This window comes from Pipistrellus hanaki, assembly GCF_964339955.1.
Source record: "Pipistrellus hanaki genome assembly, chromosome: 12".
Taxonomy (NCBI): Eukaryota; Metazoa; Chordata; class Mammalia; order Chiroptera; family Vespertilionidae; genus Pipistrellus; species Pipistrellus hanaki.
The window spans coordinates 36,216,897-36,237,876 of NC_140514.1; the positions used below are offsets into that span (position 1 = coordinate 36,216,897).

The window sequence follows — 20,980 nt, forward strand, 5'->3', positions numbered from 1 at the left end:
AGCACATACACAGATTCCAGGTCATAAGATGCTTTGGCTTTGAGTGTCGGGGCCAGAGGGAGATCATAAGCACACGGCATATTTTAGGACAGCCCCCTTCCCTCCCGAGCGAACCCACACAAAAAATCCTGCCTCAGGTCCCCGGCGTGGGGCCCTCTCAGAAAAGGGGGCGGAGCCCTGCGGCTGGTTGGCCAGCACGTGGTGCGCCTGCGCAGTGCAGCGGCGCACGTGTTCCATCCGGAAGCGCCCGCGGGGGCTTGGAGATTCCAGAGGATGGCCGCCGAAATGGAGGCACAGAGCGCTGGGGCCGAGGACGGTTTCACCCAGGTCACCCGCAAGGGTGGCCGGAGAGCGAAGAAAAGGCAGGCGGAGGAGCTGTCCGCGGCCGGGGAGGGCGGGGAGGCGAGCCGCATGGACACCGAGGAGGCCCGGCCGGCGAAGAGGCCGGTGTTCCCGCCCCTGTCCGGGGACGGGTTCCTGGTACTGGCGGGGCCCGGGACGGGAGTTGGGTTAGGGACCAGGGGGACGCCAAGTCGGTGGTGATGGTGAAGCTGCATGGGCTCTTCTGAAGCTGAAGTGACTCCGCTGACGTTTAATTCGTTAAGGAAGCTTTTTTCGTGTGGATCAGTTGTCAATGTTACAGTTCCACCCCCCTTCAGACATCTGAATTGTGTGTTCTTTTATTGCAGGATGGGAAAGAAGAAACAAGGAAAATTCCAGTCCCAGCTAACAGATACACACCATTAAAAGAGAACTGGATGAAGATATTCACTCCTATTGTAGAACATTTGGGACTTCAGATACGCTTTAACTTGAAATCGAGGAATGTAGAAATCAGGGTATGGAGAATGCCAGTCGTTTCCAAATATACAGGGATGAACATGCGTGAATAGACTTTCCTCAGTGAGAGTCATTTTGTTAAATGATTTTCTCTGTTTTCTAATTTAATGAGTTTGCATTTAACATATATTAGTTGAGTTCATAAATTGAGCCTGAGATCATACCAAAATAGTGGTTATGCTGTGCATATTTTTTAAAATATATATTTTATTGATTTTTTTACAGAGAGGAAGGGAGAGGGAAAGAGAGTTAGAAACATCTATCAGCTGCTTCCTGCACACCTCCTACCGTGGTTGTGCATGCAACCATGCCCTTCACCTGAATCGAACCTGGGACCTTTTAGTCCACAAGCTGCCCCTCTGTCCACTGAGCCAAACCGGTCAGGACTGCTGTGCATATTTTTAATAATGTTCTGTGTTGGACTGAGAAAAGGCCAATTAAAGAGGTTGTCATAAACAAGTTTGTAAATAATGAGTTGGAAGTACTTGCTGCACTATATATTTTATTGGTATTTGGGGAAAATGCATTTTAGGAATAAGTATAAATTATATACACATATGTGTGTATATATATGTGTGTGTGTGTGTGTGTGTATATATATATAGTACTTACACATGTGTATATATTTTTTTCCCTATGGTGCCAGCCCTGTGGTTCAACAATCAAAATTAATTGACTTTGAGCTTCTTTTTCTGAGTGTCAACTTTGTATCAGAATCAAAGACCAAAGTTAATTATAATCTGTCTTAAGGGTGTGGGGAAACAGGGTCAAAGGAGTATCTTGGCCAAAGTCATCAAGCTGATATGTGAATTTTAATACTAGTGGGGACCTCTTGGCATCTTTTACCCTGACCCCCTTTTAGAGTATATATGGGGCTTGTTCAAGGTCACATATAGGATTGGGATAGGATCCAGTTTTAAAACTGGACTCATACAGGGTCTAGTTTTATACAACCCTGTATGGTTTCAAATTTGTCAAGTATGTGGTCTCAGTTAGATTGTGAGCTTATGTCAGAGAGCGGAAGTAACAGTTTTGGAATCAAACCTATGTCCAAATCTTACCTTTTTCACCTTTTAGTACTTTAGTTGCCTGGAGCATAAGTCTTTATATCACTTAATATTTAGGGTTGTCATGAAGCTTAGAGCTATAGTACAGAAAGCACCTTTATAATGCTTGTCATTTGCAGTGGTAGGCATTTTATGAATACCTGTTTCTGTGATTATGGAATGAACTCTTTGAGCTCGGGATCCCTGCTTAAACCACTCTCGGTAGTTCATACTGGAGTCGTTGCTGTGGGAAACATTAGTACATACATGATTGAAGTTGGGAGATTAGATCACAGCTTGCAGGGAAGACTGTATTGAAAGATAAGACAATTGGCTTGGGCCTTGACGCATTGAGGGGCTGGTGTGAGGACGCTTCAGTGTGTGTATTCCAGCTGTGCCAGAGGGATCTTGCTGTTAAACACAAGTCAGATTTGGATGGGGCACAGTCATTTGACAGCATTTTGGTGGAACTGTCTACCCCTGGAGTTGGGAAAGTTTTATTTTGCAAGTTAAACAGTACTTACCTCAGCAAAAAACTGGGTCATGGAGAATACACTGGGGGAAGGGTGGTGGTAAAGGACATGACAATAAAGGGAAAGGTCATCCCTAGTATTCTGTTAGAGATTGTCTTTTTCATCACCACCCGTAATGTGTGCCTCTTTTAACACAGACTTGTAAAGAAACCAAGGATGTTAGCGCTCTGACAAAAGCCGCCGATTTTGTGAAAGCCTTTATTCTCGGATTTCAGGTAGAGGTGAGTGATTTCATGACATCTGAAATAGGGCTTGAAAAATATTCAAAATGAATGTTTCAATGAATTGGGGCTTTTTTTTAAATATGAATTTTCTAGTTCCACAATTTGTGAATTTTAGTTTAACACTCATTCTCAGGGATTTACATGGAAGGGCTTCACCATATTCCTTTTTACATTGTAGGATGCACTTGCTCTCATTAGGTTGGATGACCTCTTCTTAGAGTCTTTTGAAATTACAGATGGTGAGTGTATGGCGGTCTTTTATAATGAAATGCTGTCCTTTTGTATACTGTTTCTCACCTTTCCTAAAGCATCCGTTGATTACTAGCAGCTTTTTAAAAAAATGCATATTTTGTGTCTGTTAGGAGGGAAATTGCATTAAAGATTACCCGTTATGTAGAAGAGGGTGGTGTACTGGAATGGCTTGCCTCTTAAAGTCTTGCTTTTCTCATTTAGTGAAACCTCTAAAGGGAGACCACCTGTCAAGGGCAATAGGAAGAATCGCTGGCAAAGGAGGAAAAACCAAATTCACCATAGAGAATGTGACACGGACTCGGATAGTTCTAGCTGATGTGTAAGTATGTGATCTTGAGAAAATTGTTGTAATTTACATTTGATCTTTTGCTTGGTCATAAAGATAAAATGACCTCTCAGAGGTCATAAAAGTTGTATTTTTTGCACAGGGTTGCCACTAAATCTTTGTCAGCATATGGTTCTGGATGAATAGTTACCTACTTTGAAAGCAGATTAAGTTAGGAAAAATCTTAGAAATTTATAGCATTTTTTTCTCAATTAGCATGAAGGTAATGTTTGGAACCTTAAAAAGAATTACAGGACAGGTAAACATGTAAATAGTTTCTTAGGGGAATATTAAGTCAGTAGGGGAGAGTGGATGTTTTAAATGCTATTGTGAGATTTTTCTTTAAAATAGGTATATAAAGGCTTTTCCTAAAAGGAAGATGAGTAGTGCACATTGGACAGAAACAAGAGAACGGTAATATGGGAACATTAATAAGATGAGACCGGCTTAACGTAAGGGTGCAGGAAGTCAGGCTGGGATTACCCCTTCGTGAGGTTGAAGGTGCTCTGTTGCCAGGCTGGGATTATTAGCAGATGGCTCAGAGATTATATAATGCACAAAGTTGGGAGACGAAGGAAGCAGTTGCCTGCTACTGAATCCAAAAGTAATTTTATTTGAAATCGTTTCATCTTTGCTCTAAACTGAGCGGCTCAACTATTTCTGTACTTAAAGAATAACTATAGTAATACATTGGTGGCCCTCTTTACCTAAGGACAGGTGTATTGTAATTTTGATCTTTTATGAATTGAGTCTAGAATTGGGAGTAGGGAGCTAGGGGAAAAGATTTTTTGAACTAGAAATTTCAAAAATTGTGAAGTATATATCATATATTAAAGTACAGCCCTAAAATGTTGTTAATTTAGAAATCTAAAATTGAACTGGTTTGCTAATCATCTTGTATTTATAAGTGTTAACTTAAAAAATGTACTCCTTTAAATAATTTAACAGCTTTATTGTGGTATGATTTACGTACAATAACATTCATCTGTTTTAAGTATACAGTTCAGTGAGTTTGGGTAGAGGTACTAGTCCTGTAATCCCATCTCACTCCCACAGTTCCCTCACCCCAAAAGTTCTTCGTGTACCTTTGCAGCACCATACCCAGGCACTTACTGATCTACTTTGTGTCACTGTGGTTTTGCCTTTTCTAGAAATTCACAGTCTGTAGCCTTTGGTATGTGGCTTCATTTGGTTAGCATGTTGTGAGTCTCTCCATTTTGTTGGATGTATCAGTAATCCCTTCTTATTGCCAAGTTCCAGTCCAGTGTATGGATATGTTGCATTTTGTTTATCCACCCACAGATGATGGACATTGGGACTTTCAATTTGATACTATTATGAATATTGTTGCTATTTAATTGCTTTTTAGATGTGTGTGTGTGTGTGTGTGTGTGTGTGTGTGTGTAAATTGAATTACTACTAAAAATTTAAGAAATGTACTATCTGGTAGTTTTTGCTACAAATAGGCTAATAGGAAATCCACAAGTTGAACAATTTATCATAATTTATTATAATCTTGCCATAAAGTGGACTGTTGTGCACTTCTAAATGTTATTTTGGATGCGTTGCTAACCTGGTAAAATACATTACAATGTGAGCAAGATATCAAACTAAAAACTACTTGCTCCAAATAATGCAGATATATCAGGTAGGAAGTCATGTTGCCTGTATGTCCAGAGACCTCCATTCCATTCCAACTACTGCCCCAGTACTTGGTTTTAGTAGGAAAACTACTGAAGCTTTATATATTCTTGCTGTCTCTGTGTTCTCATCTTTCATGCTTTATTTTAAAGAATTTTATTTTTGTCAGACATATACATATTTTACAAAGCCAAAAATTTCTGCTACCTACTTCCATTTTCTCCTCTTTAGAGGAGTCAATTTCAACTCTTAGTGAATTTTTAAAAATTATTTATCTCCGTATTTCCAAATATCTTATTTATACGCCAGCTTCTTGATTTTTTTCCAATTCATTGTTGACTACTATAAATAATGAGGATTTAGCTTTCTTTCACCCCTCCCCTCCACTCACACACTCAACCTTCCTAACGATCCAGTTTACTATTCTTCCCCATCCTGTCTGTGCATTGTGGGTTTAGTTAGACCAGTGTTCAGTATTTCCTGCTGACAGGCTTTGGCGCCCGTTATGAAGACAGTGTGCAGATGTTTGCCTGACATTTCGTGTTTATAACATGATACTTCTTCAGCTGAGCCTGGTACCCGTTTTTTACTTTCTCCAATAAACAACTTTCCTCTCCCCCCAGTAATTTTGTCAGTTACAGAAGGGTGGGTGCCTGTTTGCATGGAATGGGGAAGAAAACCTGGGGATCGTCCTGAATAGACTTTAACTGATTTGTTTGTAGCTTCACTCTTATCCCAATTTCAGAAATGCCTGAGCCTATGGTGGGAGAGGGTTCTGCTTGATGTTCCCACTGCCTATTTTGGATGCTTTACTGACACTTTAGAAGATGAGTTGAAAAGGCAGAATGCTTTCTTTAGATCTTTAAGTCCTTCAGCAAGGAACTCCCATTAAAATGGTCTGGGTGATCCTCAGTGAGCACTGAAGAGATTTAGATAATCTTAGAAAGCTATATGGTTGAAATCCAAAGATATTTTAATTAAGCACAGTATTCCTTGCATTTCTGGGTAATCAATAATCCCGGCACTGACAGTGTGTAATCTTGGGCAGGTTTCTTGTAAACCTTTTCATCATCTGTAAATCGATAATAGCATCTACCTAATGATTCTCCTGTGAGGATTAAAGGAGAACAAGTGTATGAAGCTTTAACACACAGAAAGCACTTACTAGTTCTTGGATAGTGATCATTATTTACCCAAAATCTAATGTCATAGTTTTGTTTTTATGTTTAGTTTCTTATTTTCTAATATTTTATATATAGGGACATAATTCACATGCCATAAAATTCCCCCTTTCAAATTGGGTTCTTAGCATGTTTGCAGAGTTGTGCAGCCACCATCCCAGCCTTTACTTAGAAATCTGTATCTATGATTTTTCAGTTTCTGGATTATAAGACTTAAAGGAAATGTGTTTTGTTGCTAACTTGTTTCACTTTTTCTTGCAGGAAAGTTCATATCCTTGGCTCTTTCCAAAACATCAAGATGGCAAGAACTGCCATCTGCAACCTCATCCTGGGTAATAGTTTATTTCTTTGTATTTTCCCTGAAAAGAAAAGAATAATAGAGGATCTAGAATAAACCAGATTTGCACATCAGTTTAGAGAAATGTTCAAGATAGCAAATAGATATTCTTGGGGGCAGGCAAATGAGAACCTGAGAGAAGAAAATAGGAATCTTTTTGGATTCAATGTCTGCTAAAGAGAAAGGATTTATTGACTTATATTGCTTAAATCTTCACTGCTTTTCCCTGATGATGTGCACAGAAAAGCCATTTTAGAGCATCAGGCAATGACACCATATGTAAGTTTCAACAAAAGGAGCTGCTGATCAGCACCAATCAACTTAATCCACTTGGTCCCATTTCCCACAGGGCAGTAGAATCAGTAACTCGGACAGGAGTTACAGGGAGTGTAGAAATTTACTCAGAAAACACTGGACATTCTCCGTTGGTGCCTAGGTCTAACTAACGAGCTTCCTTCCTAAATATTTTGGCTCTTAGGATTTAAAATGGGTTTTGGAGAATATTTGGGTATGGTTTCCTTTTTAGGTCTTTTGTTAAAGATAGACCCAATGGAAAGGGTTCCTTTTAGAGTTTCTTAGACCATTTCCAATGTAGCTTCTATATATGTGAGTATAATTTTACAGATAAATAAGCTTCTTTGTTTCCTACAGGAAATCCTCCATCAAAGGTTTATGGCAATATTCGAGCTGTGGCTAACAGAGCAGCAGATCGATTCTGATTTCAAATCAGAGACTTTTTCTTATCTTTGGACTGTTGAGAAGAAGAGCTAACAGGAGGTTCCAAGAAACCATGTGAAGAATTTCGGTAACTTCAAACCTCAGTCTCTGTTCTTCAGTTCTTAGCCAGAAGCATAAACCCGAAAGAAAAAATTTGATAGTATCCATTCAACAGCTTTGAGGATAACTTAAGCATCAGAATTTCATACCATTATTATACTTAAACATTAATTATAATTTATCTTATTTTGTTTTAAATTACATGCATAATTTCTAGTTCCCTTATTTGGAGGGAATATTCTTATTTTTCTGTTTGAATTTATGTTTTTAAATTAGAGATTTATAAACATTTCTTCTCTATGAGCTGTAATTAAAGAACTATTCCCAGAAAACCTCTCTGAATCATGTCCCTCAATACTGGTGACGTGTCTATTTTAGAATCAGGTGATAAAAGCAGCCGTTTGGCCATGCTGTGTGAACCAAAAGACTAATCTACCTGTTTTGCCACTTGTAAAAATAAATTTTTTTTATCACAATACAAGTTTGACATGTTATTTTTCACATAAGTTGGGTTTATTTCTTCTAAGTAATAAAATATGGTAAAATGTTTTTACTCCTCTAAGAAAATGTGTTCTACAAGTGTAATAGTTGTTTTAACTAGTGTCTGCCTAATTAAATATTATGATTCAGCTTATGCATTTTTTAAACCAACTCTAAAGTTCATGTAAGAACAAGCCAAGTATTCAGCTTCTGTTTCATTTATATCAGTTACATGTGCCATTGTTACAATGGTAGTCTACATTGTATGGGATTGGATATACTTACATATTTTAGTGAGAATCCATTGAGGAATTGCTGGAAAATTTTCCCACCCCAAATAATTTTTTATCCTTTGGCGACACAGCAGCATGAAGTGTATGTACAAATCTCTTCCTTCGTGAACTTGGGACACTGAACTTTGATTTAGCACCTTGAGTTCTGGGTACCTCCGAGGGAGCAGTACTACTTGGGGTTTGAAAGGAAGATAAAATGTAGAGGAAACTCAATTCTTGTAATGGGAATAAAGAAGGAATTAGATAAATCTGTTTATCACAGTGATAGTTGATCTTATCACTAAATCACCTCAAACCTTAGCCATGGTATCTGTTTCTATGCCATTTGTCATGCTATACTGTAATTATAGCGTCTACCTCTCATCCTACTTAGTATCGAGCACAGTTTCTAACAATTTACATTTTAGCTGGAGAATGGACGTGAGTAGTCTTAGTGGCTGGTAAGGGAGGAGGCCTAGGTGTTTCCTCCTAGTCATTCCAAAAGATTTGGGTCCCAGTACTCATGCTGCCTAGAATTAGGATGATAGAGAAGAACGCTCATGTTCAAGAATCTGGGAAAGAGGCCTAACTTTCCTGATGTCAGCCATATTGAGATTGGGCCAGCATGCTTAATGTTAGATTACTTTAAGTATACAGTGACCATGTACAGAGCCATCCTAGAACTTGTAAAATGCTCCTGTGGAAATGTTAATTACTTATCTGGTCAAATACATGAAGTAAATCCGTAGGAGTTTTGAAAACAAGGACTTGCTCATTTGATCTGATTAGTTGATAGATTTATAATGCCCAAGGAAAGTGAAAGGTTGAAGTGGCAAAGGACTTTAAAAGTTATGTAATGCAATGATTTTTTTGAGTTTGTGAGAATTTTTGAAGATAGGATTAATGTTTCAGTACAAGTCCTGGAAACTATCCATAAAGATCGAGATGCTTTCTCACAATCTTGTGCACTTTAAAATTGTGGTAAACACATAGTTTACTATTTTGACCATTTTTAAGTATACATTGTACAATCATCACCATCACCCATCTCCAGTTTACCTTCCCTAACTGAAACTGTACCCATGAAACACTAATTCCCCACTTCCTCCTCCTCCCTCTCTGAATTTGAGAACTCTGGGAACTCATGTAAGTAGAATCAACACAGTATTTGGTGTGTTTTTTTGTAAGACCAGTAACAACCTGAGGCTGACCAACTGGAAGTCAGTGCCGGCCCCGCCCCCAAGCAAGTGATAAAGGGAGCAATCAGGCAGGCAAGCAGAGGTGTTAGGGGTAATCAGGTAGGCAGAGCAGTGGTTAGGGGTGATCAGGTAGGCAGGCAAGTGGTTAGGGGAGATCAGGTATGCAAAACGGCCCCTCCCCGGGCTGGCCCTGCCCCCAAGCAAGCGGTTAGGGGCAATCAGGCAGGCAGGCAGAGTGGTTAAGGGTGAACAGGTAGGCAGCCTCTTGGGCTGGTGCTACCCTCCAGCAAAGAAAGGGGGAGGCACTGGCCAACCAAGCAATTGCACCCCAGTCTCTCCTGCAGAGGGAGGCCAGTGGTGGCAGGGGAGGAGGAACAGTGCTGCAGATAGCAAGCAGTGGCATCAGTGTGGGTGGGGCCAGCTTCCTGTAGCCTGGGGAAGGAAAGCCACGCCTAGGGACATTATGTGAGGGATCCCGGATTCTGAGGGCGCAGGCTTGGCTGAGGGACCTCCCCCCTTCCAAGTGCACGAATTGTCATATACCGGGCCTCTAATCCTATATAATCAAGAGCTAATATGCTAATTAGACTAAACAGCATAACTGTCCGGATGATCTGGAAGAAGCTGGGGTTGAGAAGTCTGGCTGAGGCAGCCCGGGCTGCAAGAACCAAGCCCTGTGCACAAATGTTATGCATCAGGCCTCTAGTTTTATGTGTCTTCAAGGTGCTCCCTGTGGTAGCATATATCAGTTTCCTTCCTTTTAAATATTCCATTGTATGTATACCATCTGTCGGGTGCATTTGGATTGCTTGTACCTTTTAGCTATTGTAAAGATGCTGGTATGAACTTATTTGTGAGTATACAAATAAACACCCGTGCAGGAGGCTAAAGAACAGTAGTTAGCAAATCCTTGCTGTGCAAAGACTACGGCACACCCATTAGAGTCCCTGCTTTTAACTTCAGGATGTATGTATACCTAGAAGTGTTAAAGCAGATTTGTTTTTACCTCTGGATTACATCAATTTACCAGTTTTTTTAAAAACCCAAAAGAATGAAAATGAGACTAATGGCTCTGGAAGCCCACCAAAGACCAGTGTGAATACACTCAAGGTTCCAAATATTTTATTTTTTTATTCATACAGTATGAAGTTTTCTAAAGATCCCACAACATGATGTTTCATGCAGAAGAAAAACTAAACATTCAACATAAACCACCCTCCCCCCACCCACACACACTAAAAAAAAAAAAAAAAAGGGAAAAAAAAGAAAAAAACCCTCATTCCCCAGTAAGGAAATAATGTTTGCACTATTTTTCTGTAACGCCAGCCAAGATATGCACAAGCAAGAGAAATAGAAAGCATTTGCTAAAATATTTGTAACAAATACTTATGTACAAAAAATTCACAAAAGACTAGTTCCCCCTTGAAGCAGAGCACATGGCAGTTGACACTGGAACAGATCAAACCACTGGCTGGGATTATAAACCACGTACTGATCCAGAGGAAGAAAGTTACATGTAGTGGAGATTTTCAGTTTGAACATTAACATTTCCAAAGTTTGGCAACATTATCTTTTAAAATTATGCAAATTATGTAAACAAGAGGTACATTTTAAATCGATCTACATGCAAAACTCCATGTCATGCAAGGACACCAAGCACCGAGATTTTTCTCTCACAGACAGAGCCCATGATGTGCAGCACTCAGTTGAAGGAACAGCAATAGCAGGCAGGTACGCCCAATTTAAGATTCGTTCACCTTGACTCAACCTGCCCTTTCCCACTCATGACTATATAACCAGTTTTATTGAAAATCTATATCGGGAAAGACTACTGTCCTAGAAAGCTAACCATAACATTTTCTTCCAGCCAACAGTACCTTTGCAGAAAAGGGAAGGGACAATAACAAGTGGTGGAACATGATACACTACTTTTATATCACACAAATTTATTAAGTTATCCATTACAAATATGAGCAAATCAAGGAAGAATATTTTCATGCACTCTTTATGCCTTATGGTAAGGAAATTTAAGAGGTATAAATTTGGATAAAAATTTTCTCTTCTGTGGCATACACATGAGTAAGATTTCTCCCATTTAAGTCACAAATATATGTTGGGTGTTTAGATACATACATGCAATTTAAATATCACCCAAGTTTCAAATTAGCTGCAAGTCTTTTGAAACACAGAGGGGAACTTAGTAGTTAAAACTCAGGTTTAATTACAAGTTATTTACCCACATAATAAAATGGATATGCAAGTACTCTTCATTAAGTAATGTCAAAGATAAATTATGATTGCCTCACATAGCTTCTGGCCTTTATGTATGAAATCACAACTGAAACTTACATGTACTCAGGGACATTTAATAAATGTAATGGCTCCCAGTTATGAAGTAACAGAATGATATAGCTATAAGCTTTGTGCAGGCACTATATGAACACAAGAACAAGCTCTTGGCAGTAGCACTGACTATACTTTCTCCTCAAGCAAAGATGTAATAAAAGCTGCTCAGCAATGAGACATAGTCCCTGGAAATATATTCATAGGTATAAATAAAAGTTACAAACTCCTTTGTTTACAAAAATGTACTTAAGGTAAAAGGACGTTAACAAATGCTTTGTCAATCTCTCAAAGGAGAAAGCACAAGAAAGAAAGTAGCTGGCCTAACACCCGGCTCAAATTGTACAACCTTCTACCTATATAAAAAACTGTGTGAAATAAAAGTAAGGATGTTTTATGTTCTGCTTGGCACTTTTGTACTCTATCATTTTGTTTCTGAATCAAGTATATTAAATTAAAGCCAACCTACTACACATATAGAAAGCTACATATATCTATATATAAATATTTACATATGTATATATAGATACTTTCTTGTTATAAAAGATGAAGAAAAATAAATTAAAAAGCCAACCCCTTCCCTTTCTTCACCACATTGATATGCTCTTTTCATGTTGCTGTCCTTCAGACTTTAAAGTGCTACACGGAGTTATTGAGAGAGTAAGAGTTCAATAACACTTAGTTGGCTTCATGAGGCTCATGTTGGAAAATGTGGCTTCACAGAGAAAAATACTTCCATTTAAATACACAGAGAGCATTGCTGGACGTCTTGAGCAGATCTTCAGAGATGGAGAAGAAAGCAAAAGTGTTGGGTGGTACTCTTTAAAAAAGAGTCACACATCTACCACCATCTTTTTGTGGATATCTAGGCCACCTACAACCTGCAATAGAAGAAATCAAGCTTAGCCATGTTGGTGAAATTCCTTTTTACTAGTCTAAGCACTTTATTAAAACTGTAATATAAAAACATACTATTTTAAACATCTCAGAAGCTGTGTTTTTTTTCTTTTGTTAAAGTTACATTGCCTCTAGTTAGAATTGTCATGGCTTCTTTCAGGAGTATGGGCAAACATACTTGTAAAGGGCCAGATAGTCAATATTTTAGACTTTGTAGACCATATACAGTTTCTCTTACATTTTCTTTTTCCCCTTAAAGGTGAAAAACAAAAACTTTCTTAGCTCAAAGATGCACACAGTAGGCCATAGGCAGGATTTGTTCCACTCAGTAGTTTGCCGACCCCTACCTTTAGCAGTTTTAGGATAAATGATAAGCAAATGTTACCATAAAAGTTGTGCTCGAAAACCAAGTATGGGCTTCACTCTCAGTCTATTTTAGAAAAATTAAAAAGTACCAAGTAAGTAAGATTTTCTGCACATTATTTTACCATGGACTCAAATATATATAAAGTTCTTATAGACATCTCATCTACTAACATGGAAATCTAAACATGTAAGTATCTGTATCATTATTATTTGGGGAATAAACTTTATTAAGTATACCCTACATAAAAGAAAGCACGTTAAGTCATAAATGTTCATAGCTTGATGACTTTTCCCAGAGTAAACACCCAAGTAACCAGCATCCAGATCACTATGCTGAGAATCAACCCTCGTTCTGCACCAGCCACCTCCCCCTCCTGCCCGACCAGAGAGGTAGCTAGCCACTCTCATGCCTTTACCAAGAATTAGTTGGGTCTTTTACACATTACTTTTTAAAAAGTATACTATTTAGAAAAGGTATTTATATTTTTACAAATCAAATTTCTTTGTCTGGCTTGTTTCACTCAACATTGTTTGTGAGATTAATTCATGTTGCCATTTATAGTGACATCTGTTTAAGTTTTAACTTAAACTTACTAATTAAAAAAGGTTTACCTGAATAATAATGTTAAAATCATTTAGTTCTACAACTTCTGCTATGTAAACAGCAGTTTGCTACCTGCCCTCATTCTCTATTTCCTTTTATTAGACAATCATTTTCAGTTTTACCTACAGGTTTTGAAATAACATTCCTACATTGTCTTTTCTTGTATTCAAAGTTATAAGCATCATTCATTGACTTCCCAGCACAGAAGTCACAAACCACTCGCGTCTATTTCCTACCCCATATACATACTTCCCACCCCCTTATTTTTTTTTACACCTCATTTTTATTAGAAAATCAGTATTTTAATTATCACTATTTAATAGTATTTACAACAGAAGCATATACTGTAAACACCCCCCACCACATCTGTTTTGCTAAAGTTAGTAATTATCTGCTATTTTCCTTTGTTGGGTTTCTTATGCACTTATCATTAATTCAACCTCAAACTTCTGTTCTAAATACATTCAACTATATTATATAATTCTATCTATTTTATTGTCATTAAGTGACCCCCCGAGCTTTCCAACCTGCTGCAATCCAGGCCCATCATCTCTGAATCTCCCTTCACTATTCTAGAGATTTCCTTCTTTCTCATGGTGGACCCTATGTTTCCTGGATCCCACATTATTTCTTTTTGATTTAAAACTTTACTTCACTGGGAGAACATCCTCCAGTAGTTTCCCAAAAACAGAGGCCTTCCATACCTGAAAATGTCTTTATTCTTTCATGTAGTTTGTTTGTAGATAATTGTAGTTTGGAAATAACTATTCCCCAAAATTGTGAAGGCAATGCTCCTTTGTCTTCTAGTCTCTAATTTGCTACTGAGAAATGGTCACTATGATTCTTGAGTCTTGTACAAAGCTCCTCCCCCATCCTTGCACCCCAGCTCTTTGGAAATTTGTAGAACCAGTTCTCTGTTTCCATTGTTTTAAAAATTCATGACAATGTGCCTAGGTCCAGATTATTTTTATATACTATGCTATGCACGTTAGTGAATCCTTTCAGTCAGGAAACTGATTACTTTTGATTCATTATCCTTGATTCATTTTTGTTGACTTCCTTCCCTCTATTTTCTTTCTGGATCACCTGGCAATTAGGTGTTAAATCTCCTGAAATGAATCTCTAAATTTAAATTTCCAAGAGCTCTTGTAAATATTATCCAGTTTTTGTTTCCAAAGATTTAATATATTATGTCCCGCGGATAATGACAGATTTTCATTTTGCTTTTAAAGTTTTTATTGGACTAGCAAAAAAGTTTTTCTAAGCTTCATTTTGGGGCTTGGCTTCATTTTTATATTCCACATTAGAAGTTTTCCTCTCATGTCTGGTGACCCTTGGCTCTCTGCTTCTGTAGAAAGGACACTGGAACTTCATGTACATGGTAGGGCTGTTGACTACGGGTACACTGAGTGACCTGCTTTGGGAAGATCAGATTTCCCCAAGAGGGCTTTTCCTCTCTCATCTGGAGAATAGGACTAGTTGGCAGGGAGCCTGGTCAGGAAGAAGGCTGGAGTTGAGAAAATGCAAATATGCTTAACTTCACTTAACTCCTCACACAAACCCACAAACACATCCTCAGTTATGTCTTGTGTTTCCCTGCCTAGAGATTCTATTTCATCCTCTCCAATCTCCCCCACTTAAAGGGCACAGAGTAAGGAAGCAGATCTAGTGTTCTAATTTCTCCTTAAACTTTAAGCAGTTTTCCTGTTTTGAACCTCACCTTTACCCCTACTTACAGCTATCTTGTGACACCAATTTCTGGCCCTTTCAGCATTATATATCAGGTTGCTTCTCAGCTTTCCAAGCTGACAGCTTAGAATTCATACTTTCTCCTGTCTGCTAAATTAGTTTACTCACTTATAAATTGCCAAATCTAGCTGCTATCCTCTCTGCTGTTCACTTTGTCCCTGGGAATTTATAACCTTTTCTTCTTAATCCATTTAATTTCATTTAAGTTTTGAGAGGAAACAACATTGAATACAGACCTTAAATCTACCAACTTTAATCTTGTCACTAATTATTTACTGCCAGAAGCCAATTCCAGCATGTCATAATTGCAAGAGCTTCATTGAAAGGTTGATGGAACTTAGGAACTCAACAAGGGCTGAGTCACATATGTTATCGCCTGTAGGGAATGGCTGAAGGCATTCCCCAAACCTGAAAAGGATGATTGCTTGCTGCCAGACAACTCTTAATCTACATTTTATTGCCTCCTTCTGGTTAAACACCTGAACAGTCAGAGGTAATTCTTCCAATGACAATGGATTCTGCAGGAACCCTACCCTTTGATGTGTATAGCTCTACTTTGCCTTAGGACAATTTGTGTTATAAATAGCAATGGGTTCTGAGACTAGGAGAACTTAGTTCCTTTAGCTGAGCTCCTCTGACTCCCTATAATGCCTTTCAAAATTATGTTTTGTCTCTGGACTCTTGATTAATTTACGAACAGCGCCTTCTCTGGATTTCCTGAATCCTTCTAGATGAAGACCACTGGCATTAATTTACAAATTTATTTGTATATATCTTGAGTATTCTGAAAATTTTAAAGTAGATACATATACCGTGTTTCCCCGAAAATAAGACAGTGTCTTATATTAATTTTTGCTCCCAAAGATGCGCTAGGTCTTATTTTCAGGAGATGTCTTATCTTTCCATGCGCTAGGTCTTATTTTCGGGGAAACACGGCATTATGTGGTCTTTTAAAATAGCTTTTCCCACCTCTTTCATTGTCATTGCTTGAGAAATAGAATACAAAGATTACTCAATGAAGCCAAAAGTATGGGTTTGATCAATGTTCTGAAAGGTTTTAAAACACAAAATAAACATTTTTCTCCATTCCTGACCTATACCCCTCAAAAACACAAATAAAAGCAGTTTATCAAAAATACTGAAAAATGAACTCAAAGCTTAGTTATATCTTCAGTGTAAAAAGTATTTCTATAACTAAAATATAATTTTATTTCCTTCCACCATAGGTAATTTATATGTTTTTATTGATTTTTGAGTGAGAGGAAGGGAGCGGGAAAGAAATACCAATGAAAGAGAAACATTGATTTGGTAGCTTCCTGCACACCTGCTACTAGGAGATCAAGCCCGCACCTGGGCATATGCTCTGACTGGGAATGAAATCAGGGGCCTCTTAGTTCATAGTCAACGCTCAAACAACCACCACATCAGCTGGGCTTAGGTTATATTTTATATTTACTAAATGTAAGTACTCTTCATTTATATACATGACTTCCTTATCACTCCACCCAAGAGGTGTCCATTTTTGTGTTGTTTCCTCACAGCTTGGGATTTCTTTTTTTCTTTCCTTCCTTTGAAAACTGGCTGCTGACTATGATGCCACTACCATCCTGACTTCATGTCCTACTCTTTGGCAATGGTGAAGGGATAGCAAACACCTGTAGCAGTACCACCTGGCAAGCATTCAAAATCTCAAGTCTCAAGCCAAAATCTCAAAATCTCAAGTCTCTTCCAAAAAGACCCAGCCTGTTTTTTAACTAGAGCACTATCCCCCCCCCCCGCCTTTTTTTTTTTAAACAAAATGCAAAGATAGTATTCTCTTGAGAATGGTAAAGGATAGTGAGAACCTCTACTTAAAGACAAAGTACTTTGTTTCCCCGAAAATAAGACATCCTCCGAAAATAAGACCTAGCGCATGGAAAGATAAGACATCCCCTGAAAATAAGACCTAGAGTAACTTTGGGAGAAAAAATTAATATAAGACACTGTCTTATTTTTGGGGAAACAGGGTAGCAACTTCAGTCCTTACATAACATACAACCAAAGTTATTTGTTTTTCCTTGTGTGGTCTAAATAAAAAATGGAAAGAAAGGGAGAAGAAATACCTTCCTATAAAAGCATCCAGTCTCCCTGAAAAACTTCAAAACTTTTTGTTACCTTTATCATTATTCTGGATTCACTATTACCTCTAGCTTGCAGTTATAACAAAAAGCTAACATCTTTGCATTAGGAGTAGAGAAGACAAGCCTACTTAGAAGCAATGAGTGGTGGCGAATCCCAGGATCTACTGAAGAAAAGTAGTAAATTGGAAGCTAAACTGTTGCCCGTCCCAACCTAGACTTAGTTTTCTAGGGCTCCCCTGACTGTAGTCCTCACCTCTGTAGAGCCCTTGCTCATGAACATAAGAACTACCCATGAAAAAGTGTGGAAATGGAAGGGGCAGGGAATCACCCTTTCCACTGCCTAATTGGTGAGTTTAAGATGGACAGGGACTCCATCTCTGTTGCCCTCATGAAACCAAGTTTCTAGATTCTAGCTGTAAGTCACAAACACATATTTCCCAAAAAATGGATTTTGAAGCATGTTTACTTTTAAATGAACCTTAAAAAAACATAAATTGTAATTTTGGAGCTACCAACAATTAGAAAAAGTTACGAGTACTGGTCTTATGGCATGTTATCAATCACTGAGAATACTGGGGTGGGCAAAAGTAAGTTTATAGTTGTGACTGCATAAAACACAGAGTTTATTTTTGTATTATTATTTGTTAATTATTTTATTATTTTTCCATACAACCGTAAACCTACTTTTGCCCATCCCTGTATTAATTCTTGAGAACTATCACTGTTATACACTAAAAATTACAACAAAAAACACTTCAAAACGGGGCAATTAGGCAAAATAACAAGGAATTCTCTATTAAGTAGTTTGTAAAATGTTTTTAAAACTAAAGAAGAATCAGATCTTTTGTACTTACAGCACAGAATTCTTCAAAGGATATTCTTCCATCTCCATCCTTATCTGCATTTATTATGGTTTTGTCTACAATTTGCTGTAACTGTGTATCTTTCAGATTGTTCCCCACCATCATCTTCAGCACCTGGAAGAGTTCCCCATTGGAAATATAGCCATCTTTATCCATGTCATAGATACGAAAAGCAACTAAAAAAAGAGTAAGGAAAAAAAATCAATGACAAGTGTAAGGCAATCATAAGGGCATATTTTCAATGAGAAGAAAAAAACTGTTAAGTTGCCGTACATCTAGAATTGTAAATGTGAGGATGGCTCCTTTCTACACACAGATGTCGCCCTTCAGTGCAGTTTAACATTAACTGGTTAAGAGGGTGAGCAATGGAATCAAGGGTGCTTAGGCCAATTAGTATAGTCGAGGGCCGTGGTCGGTAAACTGCAGCTCGAGCCACAGATGGCTCTTTGGCCCCTTGAGTGTGGCTCTTTCACAAAATACCACGGCCTGGGCGACTCTATTTTGAAGAAGTGGCATTAGAAGAAGTTTAAGTTTAAAAAATTTGGCTCTCAAAAGAAATTTCAAATGTTTTACTGTTGATATTTGGCTCTGTTGACTAATGAGTTTGCCGACCACTTGTCTAGGGTAACTTATTTAACCTTACTAATAAGCATTTAGTTTCTGTACATATAAAATTGAGGCTAAAAACAGTTCCTGCTTCCCAGGTTTTTCAGAGTATTGAATGAAATAACTCATGTAAATTGCTTAAAAGTGCCTGATACCTAGTTAAAGCTCAACAAAAGATAGCACTTGCTGTTACTGTAAGTCTCATTCTGTAAAAATGAATCAAGAGTTCATTTGCCAAATATGTAATACCTTAATCAATAAAGTAATTTAAAAAAAATTCATTTGCAAAGGGTGCCTGCTTATGTCCCGTGCTTCAGAGAAATGTTATTGAAAAAACCGTCTCCCTAGTTAAGAGTTGAATAATTTAAAAAGATATCAGAAGTTCACTATAATAGAGGCTATCAGAAGTTCACTATAGCCGAAACAGGTTTGGCTCAGTGGATAAGAGTGTTGGCCTGCGGACTGAAAGGCCCAGGTTTGATTCCGGTCAAGGGCATGTACCTTTGTTGCAGGTACAACCCCAGTAGGGGGTGTGCAAGAGGCAGCTTATCAATGATTCTCTCTCATCGATGTTTCTGACTCTCTATCCCTCTCTCTTCCTCTGTGTAAAAAAATCAATAAAATATATATTTTTTTAAAAAAGTTCACTATAGCCGAAACCGGTTTGGCTCAATGGATAGAGTGTCGGCTTGGGGACTGAGGGTTCCCAGGTTCGATTCTGGTCCAAGGGCATGTACCTTGGTTGCGGGCATATCCCCGGTGGGGGGTGTGCAGGAGGCAGCTGATCGATGACTCTCTCATCGATGTTTCTGGCTCTGTATCTCTCTCCCTTCCTCTCTGTACAAAATCAATAAAATATATTAAAAAAAAAAAAAAAAGTTCACTATAATTAAGTTCACAAAATAGTGGACTTCTGGCTAAATATTTCTAAAAACAGTATATGTAAACTAAATTAACCTACTCTCACATGCTTTCATTAAAAAAAAAATCTCTTATTCCAGATATGTCATTTATATGGTTATTTTCAATAGAAGGGAATTATATTTCCCTTGTATCCAATTAAAAAGCAACAATGGCACACTTAAAAATTACTAGCTGTAAATGTCCTAAAGGATTTTCTCCAGAATGTAAAATTTCTATTATGTCTACTAAGGATTGATAATAAAAGATATCTTTTAGAGTATTTTAAAAGGAGTTTATAATGCAGTATGGGGTGGTACTGGTATAAGAGAGAGAATACCTTTGCGAAGAAAAATACTTACACCTCAACTTCTGCTCCTTATCGCCTTTGACACTGAACTGAGAGACTCCCTCAATGAATTCTGAATAAGAAAACATTTACAAATCTGAAGTTTCAACTTTTTATATGGAATAATACATACTCAATACATATACAAAAAACTTACATACCCACAAAAGGATATATTGTTGCTACAAAATATTACTTAGCAATGTTTAAAATGAAAAATGCCAAACTTGAAATTTCAACAATTCCTAATTTTTAAAAAATTTGAACCTAAAGTTTCTCTGAGTATCACAGAGTGTAACATTCAAAAACATATTTACAAACTATTTACTCTTTCTTCTTTTAACTTGACTATTAAAAGGTGCTTTTAAAAAAGATTATACACAGTGAAATGAAATGTTTATTTAAAGTATAGAATCAAGTATAAAATTATGCATCATTTTAATACCAGCAAAAGCACTGCCAAGTATCTTTGTGAATTCTAGATTAACTAAATTAATCATTTTATGATAATTATCCCTATTCTTATTAGTAGTTTATTTTTTACTGCTGACTTGGTGTTAAGTCCCTTCTGTAAAAAAAAAATTTTTTAAATGCAGCTTTTAATGTGGTAAATTTCCCTCACCTGAGACTGATTTTCTAAAAACAAAGAAAATAATAAATCTCATTGTTTAAATTACCTTATAAAAACAACTTGATCCTTTAAGAATGATTTTTAGTTCATTAAGGTTCATATACCAAAGATTTTGAGATTTCAACATACTGTTTTATTATAAAAGTATCAGTAATATAAATGCATTTAAGAAAAGTTTTTAAACATTTTTGTACATAGAACTTTAAGAATATAACTTGTGGTGTTAAAAACCATTTTCTTACCTTTAAAGTCTACTTCTCCATTCCCATCTGTGTCGAATATATCTATTACTCGCTGTACTAAAGGATTCTGTTGTAACTCCGGCAGAGACATGAACTCTTCCACACTCAAAGAACCAGAATTGTCCAAATCAAGCTTCTTAAATCTCTTTCCTAGCCTTTTAATTTCATCAGCATCAACTAAAAGTAAAAAAAAAATAATAGCA

At 37.5% G+C, this 20,980-nt stretch overlaps 2 protein-coding genes across 2 annotated transcripts in view; one reads left to right on the forward strand and one right to left on the reverse strand.

Annotated features, from left to right (window-relative positions):
* The first annotated feature begins 208 nt into the window (after nucleotides 1-208).
* Nucleotides 209-7,705, forward strand: PNO1 (partner of NOB1 homolog). Its single transcript, XM_084901235.1, has 7 exons — nucleotides 209-480; nucleotides 690-839; nucleotides 2,557-2,640; nucleotides 2,822-2,882; nucleotides 3,097-3,214; nucleotides 6,304-6,374; nucleotides 7,031-7,705. The coding sequence occupies exons 1-7, from the start codon at nucleotides 274-276 to the stop codon at nucleotides 7,096-7,098; spliced, it is 759 nt and encodes a 252-aa protein (XP_084757361.1). The 5' UTR covers nucleotides 209-273; the 3' UTR covers nucleotides 7,099-7,705.
* A 2,510-nt stretch (nucleotides 7,706-10,215) lies between these two features.
* Nucleotides 10,216-20,980, reverse strand: part of PPP3R1 (protein phosphatase 3 regulatory subunit B, alpha) — a 59,134-nt gene continuing 48,369 nt past the window's right edge. The window contains exons 3-6 of the mRNA XM_084901247.1: nucleotides 20,778-20,954; nucleotides 19,918-19,977; nucleotides 18,041-18,225; nucleotides 10,216-12,331 (exon numbers count right to left, since the gene is read on the reverse strand). Coding sequence (XP_084757373.1) covers nucleotides 12,284-12,331; nucleotides 18,041-18,225; nucleotides 19,918-19,977; nucleotides 20,778-20,954 — 470 coding nt within the window. The 3' untranslated portion in view covers nucleotides 10,216-12,283. The remainder of the gene's footprint in view (nucleotides 12,332-18,040; nucleotides 18,226-19,917; nucleotides 19,978-20,777; nucleotides 20,955-20,980) is intronic.

Excerpts from the sequence above, each read along its gene's own strand:
- PNO1 (XM_084901235.1), top strand. The coding sequence starts at position 274 with ATGGCCGCCGAAATGGAGGCACAGAGCGCTGGGGCCGAGGACGGTTTC. Across the intron at positions 840-2,556 it reads CGAGGAATGTAGAAATCAGG|ACTTGTAAAGAAACCAAGGA; the intron begins GTATGGAGAATG and ends CTTTTAACACAG. Across the intron at positions 3,215-6,303 it reads CGGATAGTTCTAGCTGATGT|GAAAGTTCATATCCTTGGCT; the intron begins GTAAGTATGTGA and ends TTTTTCTTGCAG.